At 37.0% G+C, this 14511-nt stretch overlaps 1 protein-coding gene across 1 annotated transcript in view; it reads right to left on the bottom strand.

Annotated features, from left to right (window-relative positions):
* Positions 1–14511, bottom strand: part of TMPRSS15 (transmembrane serine protease 15) — a 138761-nt gene that overhangs the window by 23171 nt on the left and 101079 nt on the right. The window contains exons 19-21 of the mRNA XM_030806191.1: positions 11406–11501; positions 8255–8304; positions 7921–8095 (exon numbers count right to left, since the gene is read on the bottom strand). Of these exons, the coding sequence (XP_030662051.1) occupies positions 7921–8095; positions 8255–8304; positions 11406–11501 (321 nt within the window). The remainder of the gene's footprint in view (positions 1–7920; positions 8096–8254; positions 8305–11405; positions 11502–14511) is intronic.

A 14511-nucleotide genomic window follows, 5' to 3' on the forward strand; every position in this document is an offset into this window, starting at 1 on the left:
TAATCTTATCCAAGTCATTATTTTAAATACCGACAATATACTGAAAACTTCTAAATTTGTCTAGATTTGTATGTCCCTAGGCTGACGTCATTGGCTGATACCAACTTGGATGTCTAATAGATAGTCCCAAGCTTAATATATAAAAAATCAGAACTCTCAATCTCTTTCCAATCCAATTTCTTCCTGCTTTCCTCGTCTCAGTAAATTATATCGACACTCACTCCATTCTCTTTTCCTTACTCCATATCTGTGATCATTAATAAATGCAGATGACTCTAACCATAAGAACTTACTAAAGAGATCCAGCCACTTCCTCAGCTTCTTCAGCTATGGTCCTAACTGGTCTCCCTGATTTCACGTTTACTCCTCCCAGCAGTCCCCTCTTCACACATTAGCCTGATTGGATAATGTCACTCTTTGGTCCTCCAAATGGTCCCTCATCCTGTTTACCTATTTAGCCTCCTGAGACCTCTCCCGGGCTCGATCCATAGTCTCATCACTGCCACTCTGCCAATCACCTTCTGGGCAACAGCAGCAGGGCTTCTTGAGGTGTCTGGAGTAAGTCTACCTCACTTCTACCCCAGAGCATCACAGTTTGCTGTTACCTTCCAAGAAATTTGTATAACATTCTCCTTCATTTCTTTAGATTTTCCTTCCATTTTCAATTGGTCTGCGAAGCTTTCTCCAACCACTGTATCGAAAACAACCTTCTTGGTCTTATCATACTTTCTGTTCTACTACTTTTCTTTACTGCATGTATCACTGCTAAAGTATTTATTTAAATGTTTTTCAGGCTTAACATGTCATATAAACCTTATCACAGGAAAGATTTTGTTAGTCAGTACAGCACTATCATCTCCAAACTTAGAAAAATACTTAGCACAGGATAAGTGCTCAGCAAATGTCATCTGATTGAATGGATATATAAAAAAACAGTAAGCAATCCAAGAGCAGGAAGGAATGAATATTACCAGTGGTTCCTCATAACAGCCATTTAAAGGGCAGAGTTGCGTATCAATCCACATCATTTCACTCTGTTCTTCCCCAGTCTTCTCCCACCCCACCCAGCTCTTTTTTCTTTTTAATGTTTAGAGTCTCAAACTCTAAATATTAAAATATTCCTTCTTTGTGTAACAAGTGGTTATGCAAAATAACTAAGAAAAAAGGTGGCTCAACAATGGGATCCAAGATGATGAATTAATTATTAAAGTACAGGTAACTTCAGAGATACGATAGAAACTTTTAGGAAATAAAATTTCTGAGTGCACTAATAATTATAATGAGATACCTGCCAAAGAGACGTATGTTATTAAAATAGTGGTAATAGAATGGTGTCAAGGAAATGGATTGCACGATATGGGTCAAGTGAGACTTACAGGAAACATAATTTTACAGGGAAACACAAGATTGGAAGTTGATACAATCTCTATTAAAGACATAAATCTAAAAAGTCTTAGTGATACAGTAAGATAATATTAACTTTTAAGAAGATGACCAGCACTCAAACTTGAAATATTTTGGAAAAGGATCCAAGACCTAAGCTCTAACCAAAGTCAATATTACTAACCTACCCTTGAAATCTCTACTGTCTGTAACTACTTATCAAAGAACTAAGAATAGAACTACCATTTGATCTAGTAATCCCACTGCTAGGAATCTATTCAAAGGAAGAGAAATCAGTATATCCAAAAGATACCTGCATTTGTATGTTTATAACAGCACTATTCACAATAGAAAAGACACTGAATCAACATAAGTGTTCATCAACAGACGACTGGATAAAGAAATGTGGTATATATATGCAATGAAATACTATTCAGCCAGGAGAAAGAATAAAATCATGTCTTTTGCAGCAACATGGGTGGAACTGGAGGCCATTATATTAAGTGAAACAACTCAGATGCAGAAAGACAAATTTCAAATATTCCCTCTTACAAGCGGGAGCCAAATAATGTGTAGTGGACATAAAGTGTGGAATGATAGATCAGAGAGAGTTAGAAGGATGGTGCTGTGGGAGGTGGGTGGATATTAAGAAATTAATGGGTAGAGTGTACATTATTCAGGTGATGGATCCCCTAAAAGCCCTGACTTCATCACTATGCAATCCACCCATGTAACAAAATTACACTTGTACCCCATATATTTACACAAATAACATTTAAAAGAGAAGTCTCTATTGTCCTAAGAAAATGCTCTTTTTTTTTTTTTTTTTTTTTGTAGAGACGGAGTGTTGTGTTGCTCTGTCTCCCAGGCTGGAGCACAGTGGTGCAATCTCGGCTCACCACAACCTTCACCTCCCGGGTTCAAGCAATTCTCCTGCCTCAGCCTCCCAAGTAGCTGGGACTACAGGCACATGCTGCCACACCTGGCTAATTTCTTTTGTATTTTAGTAGAGACGGGGTTTCACCGTGTTGTCCAGGCTGGTCTCAAACTCCTGAGCTCAGGCCCACCTCAGCCTCCCAAAGTGCTAGGATTACAAGTGTGAGCCACCGCGCCCGGCTGCTCTTCCTCTTTTTTATCTACAAATATTACCATAATCTTAAAATGATATTATAGTATTTCTGCAATCTGAAGAACATTATATATTACAAGCCTAACTCCCTAGAGCGATTAGGTAGATAAACAGAAAAATAAAATTAAACTAATTATATGTATATTTTAGGATAGGTTTAAGTAGAAATTAAGTATTTAAAAATTATTGAATTGATGTATGTTCTGTGTTCTGCTTAAAGCATGAGGCACTCAAAGAAATCCAAATTTTAAATTGTAGTTACAGTATCAATTAAGTAATGTTATTTTATTATAAACACTTAACTGTTTAAAAAGTTGATTTTCAAAGTTTTATTAGTTATATCAGTTTAATAAATGGAGTACTAAATAGATTATAAGTAGGCCAGGCACAGTGACTCATACCTTTAATCCCAGCACTTTGGGAGGCTGAGGTGGGCGGATCACCTGAGGTTGGGCTTTCAAGACCAGCCTGACCAACACGGAGAAACCCCGTCTCTACTAAAAATGCAAAATTAGCTGGATGTGGTGGTGCACGCCTGTAATCCAGCTACTTGGGAGGCTGAGGCAGGAGAATCGCTTGAAACCGTGAGGCGGAAGTTGTGGTGAGCCGAGATCGTGCCATTGTACTCCAGCCTGGGCAACGAGTGAAACTCTGTCTCAATAAATAAATAAATAAAGTATAATTAGTAGTCTGTATTTCTCACCATGCCCCAAATACCTCATATATGAAATTATTTCAGGAGTGTTAACACATATTTTAAGGAATTGTTTCAATAAAATCAGGTAATCCCTGTGATGTCTCTGGTCTGCTCTGAAAAGCTAAATTAAAGAATGAGATATTGGCAAGAGGCTCCCTGTCACTAATTTCATCTTTAATAGATGTCTGTTCAATGACTGTGATCCAGACTGTAAATCTATGTATGATAGCCCATCCACGTGACTCCCTATTTGCTTCTGGAGGCTGGGATGTGAGTGACTAGAAAGAGGTAATGGAGAAACTTTTTGGGTGATTGGAATATTTTATATCTTCAGAGGAATGTCAGTTTAACAGGTGCATGCATTTAAAAAATGCATCAATTTGTATACTTAAGTTTATGCATTTTCCTATATGTCAGCAGGAAAAAAGAATGGAAAACAAATATGAAACCCTGGTTGATGAGTATGCTTTATGCAGTAGTGCGAGTTAGCAATTCTCAAACTCCTTTTTGTGTTCCAGGCTTTCCAGACTTCAGCAAATACATCAATAGCTTGTGGATAATAGGAACAATGCTTTTTAGTATTGGAATCAAGATGTAAAAATACAGAAGAAGACAAGGTTAGAATTTACCCTGTAGTATTCTATTTGAGTTGGAGTCATTGTTTTGAGTTTATAGGTAGAGCTCTGTGCATTGTATAGTTTTAGGAACAGGACACAACAGTAGCCGTAAGCACACAAGATCATGTTTACCAAAATACAGAAATAACTGAAATTAGTTAAGTAGAAATAAGGTTTCTTACAGAAAAGTTGACTTCAAGGCTAGCATAGAAAACACACAAGATTAACCTGGAACATCTTATTTTGACAGAAAATAAAAGAAGTTCTCGAAGAGTAGGACTATATCAAGGCTGATAAAGGAGCAAGCTTGAGGGTTTTTTTTTTTTTTTCAAATAGAAGAATTTTCCTACCTAGTAACGGACCTGTATTCAAAAATATTAAAAACAAGAAATACAGAAAGGGGCTACTCTACACTAAAGGAGATGCAAAAAGTGTAGCATCCAGATGCAATACACTATCCTGAACTGGTTCTAACATGGCAAACATACAAACAAAATAAGGAGCATATTTGTGACAGTTAATTAGGATTGTATTTCATTAATGTTAAATTTCCATGATTTACTGTGATTCTGTAGGAAGTATCCTGTTTTTAGTAAAAATACTCTGAGTACATAAGAGTATAAAAATACATCTAACCTACTACGAACTTGTTCAGAAAAAAAAGTCTCTTGACTTAGAAAGAGATAATAAAATATACAGAGGAAAATGTAAGCAACTGGTGAGTGTGAGTAAAGGTATAAAGAGCTCTCTGTACTACTTTTGCAATTTTTATGCATGTTTGAAATTATATCAATATAAAAATTTCAGAAAATAAATACGCTGAATATCTGTTGTGCAAGACTTGGCGTCTTCTTTCATAGAGCTTTCCTATGCGGGAACTACAACACAATCAACATTTTGTTGCACATTCTTGCATGAATGGCGGTAGGTAAAAGCATTGCAGCATCTTATTGTTGTCCTGACAAGCAAGATCGATATCCTTATGAACTTCCTACAGATGAGGAAACTGAAACTTAGAGATACTAAGTTGCTTGTCCATAATCACACATGTGATTTGTTGTTTATACAGGATTAAAATCCTTTCCTTTGGTTTAAAGTCAAACTTGCCCTTTAAACCACAGGAAGGTTGGCCCACACTTTTCCAAATCCTTCTTTTAAGGTTGTAAAAGGACAACACCGTGATAGAGAAACCGAACAGGCACAGGGTTATTTAGAATCACTCTGGAGAACTTAGCCTGAGGAATGCAAATGAAGTGTTGATGATAAGATTAAACAGAAGAGCTGTTCAATTAAACCATTTAACCACCTGCAGGTTAAAACACCTGGAACAGGTTTACACTGAGGGCAAGCCACTTGTGTAGCATGAGTTTAATAACTTGCTTGATCTAAGTTATTCTTTTTATTAGGAATTAAGCTTTCCATAGCACAATTAGGCTTTTAAAGAGACAGATAAGAGCCAGTATTAACATACTGATAAAACAGGTTTTGATTCAACTATCTAAAACAATATCAGAAACTTTCTTTGTTAGAGACATGAAATAGAAAGCAAGAAAACTCTTAGGCACTAGAGAAAAAAAATAATTCCATTGAATGCCTAAGGAGAGTAAAATGCGTGATTGGTAAGGATAATTTTGAATTCATCAGAATTCTAGTACAACTTATCTTTGCTTGTGCTTAAGTTGAAACTGAAAAGACATTCGATTGTCCTATGTGATTGTGTGAGAGAAGCAGGAGCCTAGGAGAGCCAAAGTAATGCCATTTGCAGTTCAGCCCCATCTTGAGACTAACAAGACACATTCCTTGCTGGTCATGACCCATAGTCATAAAATGTTTATTGTTGGGGAAGCAGCCTAAAGATACCTACAAGGACACATTCCTACAATGGAAAGTCCAAATGTATCAACACCCATAACAATATATGCTTTCAAGATAATTATGCTTTGATGTACTTACACACTGCAATGTCAAGGATTGTTTTCTCTAAATCAATGGAATAATAAATTTTGTCAAGGTTACTCTCATGCAGACACAGCCTAGTTTAGTCTTTACATAGACAAGACCCCCATAGAAGAAAAACTTACAGACAGGGCGTTCCTTCTCTTGCTTTCTAAGGATGCCCTACTTTGTGACTCAGAAGCTTTCAATAAACGATCTTTTTGCACTGCACTCTGCGACTGGCCTTGAATTCCTTCCTGTGTGAGCTCCAAGAATCCTCTCTTGGTGCCTGGATCTGGACTCCTTTTCTCTGGTAACAATTGGACATGTGTTTATACTAGGTAAAACTGCCTTTCTATTTTCTACACATATTTGTTGTTTGGAAAGCTATGAGATTGGTATCATTGACCTATTAGAAGTACATCTGTAAAATAGATAACTGAAAGACATCACTAACATTACTGCGAGCCTGATTGACGTCTAGACAGCATATATTTGACAAGAACATTAAACAGGAATTTGCCAAATTCAAGTTTGATATAGCAAGGTTGCTAACTTATTAAGATCTACCTATGTGCAACAGAAAACACTGACTCTTTAGCTAAAACTGGCTTTAATTTGCATCACAGTTAGGATACAGATGTTACCCTATCTGTGACATGTCCGACGCAAACAATATGTGTAAAGATTAAAGCCATGTTTAGAAGGGGATGGAAAAATTGTCTCTACAGACACTTGTTACAGTATGAAAATAAATTACAATATGATTATCAGGAGGCAGCAAAGTCAAGAGGGTGCACTTTAGTTACGGGAGAGGCTGTAATTTAGTCTCCAGGATGTAACACTCAATGGATAGAATCAGAGAGAGCTTTAGATGTAGATGGGATGGTGCTGTCGGTAGCTCCTTTGGAGACCAGCTATTTGGCAAACCTGAGATCTAGTTGAGGGTCCTTTTTCTCCAAAGTCCTGGGATTATGCTTTTGAGTCTACTTTCACTCTGATATAATGGGTATTTAGGCATAAGTGCAATCTTTTAATGTTCATTTTGCCTGGCTTTCCCTATCTCCTTTAAAAATTTCACAATCGCTGTGTCTGACAGTTCGTCTTTATTTACCCAAGGACCTTAAATATCTATGTGGGTAAGGAAAGTTGAGTCTTGTAACCTGATTAACTACGGCTGCCTCGTCCATGCCTGGTTCTTTCCTGGTCCATGCCTGGTTCTTTCTAACATGGTTCTTTCCTCAGAGGTTCTGGATGCTGGCTACAGAGAGGCTTACTCTAATCCTCATGGGTAAGGTCATTCACTGGACGCCTCACTGACACAGGGACAGGAGATGAGTCCTAGATCAAGCTCATGCATATTCTATGAGGAAGCTCCCTTTTTTCCTGACCGAATTCAGAACCATGTGACTACCTAGAGAGGTGGCATCTTTCACGTGGAAGAGGAGAATGAACATGTTCTTGGGCCCAGGATCATTTAGTTTTTCTTCCTTTACTCCCACCCCCTTCCATCCACCCTGTTCTCTCCTCTAGGACTGCAAAATAAATGTCAAAATTCAACATGTATCGTGTCCTATTATAGTATAAAACAGAGTCAGATATGGTTGATATTAGTTCTAAATTTCAGTTAATAGGTAGCAATCAAAATAGATCTGATTTAAGAACTAAGTACTTTTATCTTAATTCACAACAAAGTGCTTATCCATGAACTTCCAGAGCACAGTATAATTGTAATTTGAGGGCTACCTAAGCATACTTTCTGATATTGACAATTTGCTAGCAATAGATATTGGACAAATTGAATGGTAACCAGTACGATTTATACAATAAATACTAATTTCACACTCATAAAAATGCTTACCTTTTGAATTGGCAAAAGTTTCCATTTTTATGTATGTAAAAGTGTAAAAAGATCGAATGATGTAATATCTAATGTAGAAGAATTAATATTCATATCTAATGCAGAATAATTTTTTAAAATTTAACTATCTCTATTTTCATACATGACATTAATGGGAAAATAATTGGAATGTTTATAATGTCATAAACAGCAGGATTTCCCTGGTGGGATGGTTTTGTGAGGCTGCATGAAATGGGATGCTCGGCAGTGTCTGCTGTGGTGACCTAGTTTGGGAAGGGACACTTGACATCACACTCACCCATACACGCAGTGTGCGGCGGACACCAGCCAGTCACTGCTGACGAGAGATGCACCGCAGAGCAGTCGGCCGCCATAATACAGACCCACAAGCCAGGGCCAGGCCCCCTCTTTGGCATTACTTCCTCCAACAATCTTTGGGGTGATGTCTTGAGCCACCAGTTTTTTTCCACAAGCTATTAAAATAATTGGAGAAAGACCATGTATTTCATTTTTGTCATTTCTTCTGATGGTGAAAATTGAATGGTAACAAAATAACTTCAGGTGACATACAAACTCTATTCAGAATTTTAAACAGAATGCTTGAAGTGGGATATGACAACATATTTACTTACATTTATGGTTACACTGTAACCGAATCAAGGAATCCTGTAAACACTGTTGACTGTAATAGAAGAACAATCATATTTTTAAAATTATGCATTTAATATTTTAAAGTCAAACATCGTGTAGGTTATCCTGCTTTTGCTTTAGTAAAATGGACATCTTAATGTCTCATATATGAAATGTAGGGAGACTGAATTGTAAGCCGAAGAAGCCCCAGTTTAATGTCAAATAGAGGTGAGTTTGCATCCTTATTCTACCATTTCTATATGACTTCAGGGAAGTTGCTCGATACCCCTGAGACCCAGTTTCTTCTTCCATAAAATGGGGGTAATAATACTTTATTGGAGTGTTGTGAGAATAAAAAGCAATATTTGCAATAAAACTATTACAGGGCCTTATACACAATGAAATTCCATAAATGATAGATATTGTTATTTTACTTGAACCGACATTGGTTTTCATCATTCTATAACACAGAGCATGCCTCAGTGTTGCCAATCCGGCAACTATTCCATGCCCAACGCCGTGTGTGAGGCTGGGTGCTTCATTCAGGGAATTGAATGATGAATGCATCACAGGTGCTGCTTTCAAGGAAGGCAGACACGTAACAAGCACATATAAAAGAAAGCATAGGCATAAATTACTGAAAACTCATCACCTGCTTAGAAATTTAAATACCAACTTTTTTCAGTGTCAAGAATTCCATTTTAAACAAAAACTAAGCAAATTTGTTTTACAATGCATTCTACTTAACAGCCACTAGAGAGCAGTATAACACAAGAAATTAAAGTACTTGCATCCCACTAGTTCCAAATGCAACCAGCTGCAGATATCGGCTACATTAAAACAGACACATTATACATGCAGATATACAAATAATTGTAATGACTTACATTTATATGCTTAGCTACAGCTAATTGTGCATGCTGTTTAGGTCTTTTAAAATGCAACGTAAATAAGACCTTAAGATCCATATGTCTGATCAAAGCAATTCAATGTTTCAGGAAAATATGTGATACAGTTTATTTGAAATCATATGTATCCATATTGAATGACTGGCATATTCTTTATAATACAGAATTATTTTAGTTGAAATATAAGGAGGTCTATCTTTTTAGTAACTAGTGTACATGCATGTATATCAATCTAGATATATCGACATGTGTTTATAACACACCAAGGAAGTCTCAATTAACTCCCCTTTTTTTTCACCATGTGGTGGGAGATGGTGGTCTGAGTCTTGCATATATCTCACAATAGGTTAAAGAATCAGAATCGGACGGGCACGGTGGCTCACGCCTGTAATTCCAACACTTTGGGAGGCCGAGGCGGGCAGATCATGAGGTCAGGAGATCGAGACCATCCTGGCTAACACGGTGAAACCCCGTCTGTACTAAAAATACACAAAAATTAGCCAGGCATGGTGGCGGGTGCCTGTAGCCCCAGCTACTTGGGAGGCTGAGGCAGGAGAATGGTGGGAACTTGGGAGGTGGAGCTTGCAGTGAGCTGAGATCACACCACTGCATTCCAGCCTGGGTGACAGAGCGAGACTCCGTCTCAAAAAAAAAAAAAAAGGAAAAAAAAGAAAAGAATCAGAATATAGGTCAGTAGATTTTTATAGTTGGCTGAATCATTTTCCCTGACACCCTCTTCTTTCACTTATTTTTTATTACAACCACTAGCGCAAGGGCATTTTCAAAAACACCAGTTTTCATAGGGATACAAACATAATCATCTATGCAACAAATAATAAATGCGTAAATAAATTAACCAAATAAATAAATAAATGAACATATGTCTGATTTTCTGCCAACCCAATATAATGTGGCTAATTAAGGAAGGGATTAAGGACATTTAATTAACTGGCTTGTTGATGTGATGAAAGGTTAAAATATATCTGTAAATGATGGCTCTTTCAAATAGCACACACATACATTATAATAGTGACATCAATGGAAAATGATACTGGCATTTCGTTGATAAGCATAGAATAAGCTAGTTCCGATCTCAAGCATGCGTATAATTAACATAAATGATTTTAAATAATTTTTTTCTTAGAAATTTTTAAATGCCTTTAAGACATGAAAAGAAGAAATTCTCAATGTTCAAACTGCTTCAGGATCTATATGGTAATATAAATTTAGACATGCCTTATAGGAAAGGAAATCTAGAAGCCTGCTTTCTCATTTGCAGATGCTTTGCTTCATATCCGATGAGACTCATAATATCAGTCAAGGCCCAGCAAACATTGACATAAAACATTCAACTGCAAAGTTCTTTTTTTGGTACTCAAAATGCTCCTTTACCATTTTTATTTTTTTACTGGTTAAGCTCACAGAAATGGTAACTTTTCATGAAAAACCGAATAATTATCTAATTTCATTTTTTACCATTAAACAAAATATACCAGCAAAGCATCTTAAATCCTCGTTTGTAGTTACGGCTTCTGGCAGTTACATTCTTCCCACCTACAGCCGTTCTTTAATGGAACTGTAAAATTCAGAAGCCAATTTCAACAAAAATTACTATTAACACCCAAATAGGAGAAATGACTTAATGTAAGCTAAAACAGATCTTTGAATACAGGAAAGATGCTGCTTTTTAATACCATAGTAAAGGCTATAAAAGTAAACCTAATGTTAAAAAGTAGAAGAGAATATGTAGACACGATGAAAGGCCTAGACTTCTTCATTTAATATTCATGATCTATTTGCCAAGGAAGAGAAAAGAATATCAGGATTTTCCCCTCTTTCTTCTCTTTTAGTGGTAGCTCATTTGTGCTGCCTCCTTTAGTCTGATCAACACTGGACCTGTTTTATCCCAGTTCTCACAATTTCTTTCCATTTGATTTAATTGTTTATTAATCTGAGGCTAAGGATAAAAAAGGGTATAAAATTAAAACATGTCAAAACGCTACGAGTGTGCCAGAAATTTACATATAGAATATTTCTTTTGACCATCTTATATATATTAGGGTTAGAAAATGTTATCAGATATTAAATAGACACTGTTTGAGATCACTTAAATAATAATATAAGTCAAATAACTTTCAAGATTACATGACCAGTATGTAATAGCATTAAAATCTGACTGGCTTCAACAATCTATCTTCTTCCATGTCTATGTACAACTAGTCTAAGAACAGATTTAGGGACCCACCTGGGTGTTAGGATTAAGTGGCCATCAGGTGCTGTGTTTAATTTGACAAATGGTCCACCATCAGTAGAGAAGATCGGCATTGATGAGTTTCCGCTCCTAGAGAAATAAGAAAAAAGCATACAGACAAAACAAAAGCATAAAGAAAAGTCTAGCATAAGCTAGACTTTCAGTTCCTTAATGCTGTGGACATTAAAACAAATTATGGGATTCCAGCCAAAAAAATTAATGTTTCAATATAAAACTTCAAGGGTTTTCCTATCTAAAGGATGATGCAAATCAGTAGAATTACTCATAATCACATGAAATGTAATTTTAACTTTAATGTAATATCTTTAGTCTTTGTTTGCATTCTTATATATTATTTTACAAAGTTAAATCATTACATATATCACTTAGTTACCTGGTTTTATAAATGTGATTTTTTCTATGTTGTCAAATAGTTTCCATAAAAACTGCTTTGAATGACAATTTCCCAGCATTGCTGCACTGTAATTTATTAAGCTTTTCTCCTGTTGTATATATAGCTCATCTTTTTTTTAGCTCATCTTTTTAAAAGTGCATGTAGAGAACAACATAGACAGAGACTATCTTCAGTGTTTACTTTTGCTTTGTTCTTGATATTTCATTCAATTCAAAGGCTAACAAGCCCTAATTTAAAGGAAGTCATGTGATTGCACTGAAAGAGAGACTGCAGCCTTGGCCTGCAAGTGTCAGTTGGCGAGGCACCACAGGGTGGAGAGACACCTCTGTGTGATCAAAGACATTTAGGACCCTAGGCTTTCTTTTCCCTGAAAACCTGTAATTCCCGTGCTCTCAACTGTGAGCTCTAATTGAAGATTTAATTATCCTGACACTTTTTTAGGCTTAGCTGGAGACTTTTAGACTTTTAATTCTTAATCTTGTTTCTTGCCTTTTATTTCAGATTTTCATCATCATATAAAAATATGCCTTTAGGCTGGGTACATCCTGATTTCTGCTCTCTTCCACCGGTGAGCAGGGAGATGATGTGGTTCTGCCTTTTGGAGTGCTGTGATGGACCCACCCATTGCCTCTTTAAAAGAAGCCCCAGTGTCTTTCCCAGGCTATTGCCAACACTGACCCTTTTCTGTCTGTTTCCAGGGAACTTCCAAGTAACATTCAAAGCTTTTCTGAAGGGGAACATCACACACCGGGGCCTGTTGTGGGGTGGAGGGAAGGGGAGAGGGATAGCATCTGGAGATATACTTAATGTTAAATGACCAGTTACTGGGTGCAGCACACCAACATGGCACATGTATACACATGTACCCTAAAACTTAAAGTATAATAACAAAAAAAAGGCATCATATATATAAAAAAAAGAAGATACAAAATATTTAGAAGGTGGTTCTTCTCTCTTTTAAAGTGTTTGTTTAGTAACTTTCATCTACTGAACATAGAGCTGGGACAATAGATGTCTATTTAATGTTCCAGAATTAAATCTTGCACTTTTATTTTGTAAATGATAAAAGTAACTGAAACACACAAAGCCATTACCATTCTTTAATAAAGCCTGAAATGGATTTACCAAAGGAAAGATGAGCCTTGAAATTCCTATTGTTAGAGATTGTGCTATTCCACCAAATGGGCAGAAGGAAAATCTCATTTAAATATTTATATATTAAAAAGTCAGGAAACAACAGGTGCTGGAGAGGATGTGGAGAAATAGGAACACTTTCACACTGTTGGTGGGACTGTAAACTAGTTCAACCATTGTGGAAGTCAGTGTGGTGATTCCTCAGGGATCTAGAACTAGAAATACCATTTGACCCAGCCATCCCATTACTGGGTATATACCCAAAGGACTATAAATCATGCTGCTATAAAGACACATGCACACATATGTTCATTGTGGCACTATTCACAATAGCAAAGAGTTGGAACCAACCCAAATGTCCAACAACGATAGACTGGATTAAGAAAATGTGGCACATATACACCATGGAATACTATGCAGCCATAAAAAATGATGAGTTCACGTCCTTTGTAGGGACATGGATGAAACTGGAAACCATCATTCTCAGCAAACTATTGCAAGGACAAAAAACCAAACACTGCATGTTCTCACTCATAGGTGGGAACTGAACAATGAGAACACATGGACACAGGAAGGGGGACATCACACTCCGGGGACTGTTGTGGGGTAGGAGGAGGGGGGAGGGACAGCATTAGGAGATATACCTAACGCTAAATGATGAGTTAATGGGTGCAGCACACCAACATGGCACATGGATACATATGTAACAAACCTGCACATTGTGCACATGTACCCTAAAACTTAAAGTATAATAATAATAAAATAAAATTAAATAAATAAATATTTATACAAAATGTATTTGCTGTGGCTTAGAAAACAAAACAGGCATGAAGATGTCAAAGGGTAGCTGAGAATGTAGAAAGTCTGGAATGCTCCAGATCATGAAGAGCTTCACAGATGCAGAACAGTTGTATTTAAGGACTCACACATTTAGAGCAGACCGAATGTAGATAAAAACAGATGTTAGAGGACCTTGAATTTCACCATTCTTGCAGGTTTTGGTAGAAATCCTCACAGTAATCTCAGCTTTCAAAAATACCAAGGGATGCCATTTCAGATTAAAGAGGCTTGGCTCCAGAAACATCATTGGAATTGGTTGATTAGTGAACATCACTGCTGCCAGAGTAAAGTTGGTTGGTTGGGAGAGTCATTCTCCAGCCTCTCTTCTAGACATCTCTCTTCTTGTGTTTGATCATTTCTAGTTTCCTCATTCAGCTGAATGCCTGCCATGTGTTGAACATTCTTCTAGGTAGTTTTCCATGTTCCTGACTCCCCATGACACATTCTCAAAGTGATGCTCTCTCCAAACAAGCAGCATCATCCTCAGGAGAGAACATAGGTCCAAAGGCAAATTCTCCACCCTCACTCGAGGCTGACATAGCCAGTAGTCTTAGGTCTGCTCTAGGGTAGGGTCCAGCTATCTGTATTTCACCAAGCCCTCCAGGTGATCCTGGTGCCTGCTATAGTCAGGAAATCATGTTATCGCCAAATATGACATCTTTTTCTGCTACTGGCACAAGGCTCTGCTTTTTGACATACAAAGTGACGTCT

This window comes from Nomascus leucogenys, chromosome 25 (genome assembly GCF_006542625.1).
Source record: "Nomascus leucogenys isolate Asia chromosome 25, Asia_NLE_v1, whole genome shotgun sequence".
Taxonomy (NCBI): domain Eukaryota; kingdom Metazoa; phylum Chordata; class Mammalia; order Primates; family Hylobatidae; genus Nomascus; species Nomascus leucogenys.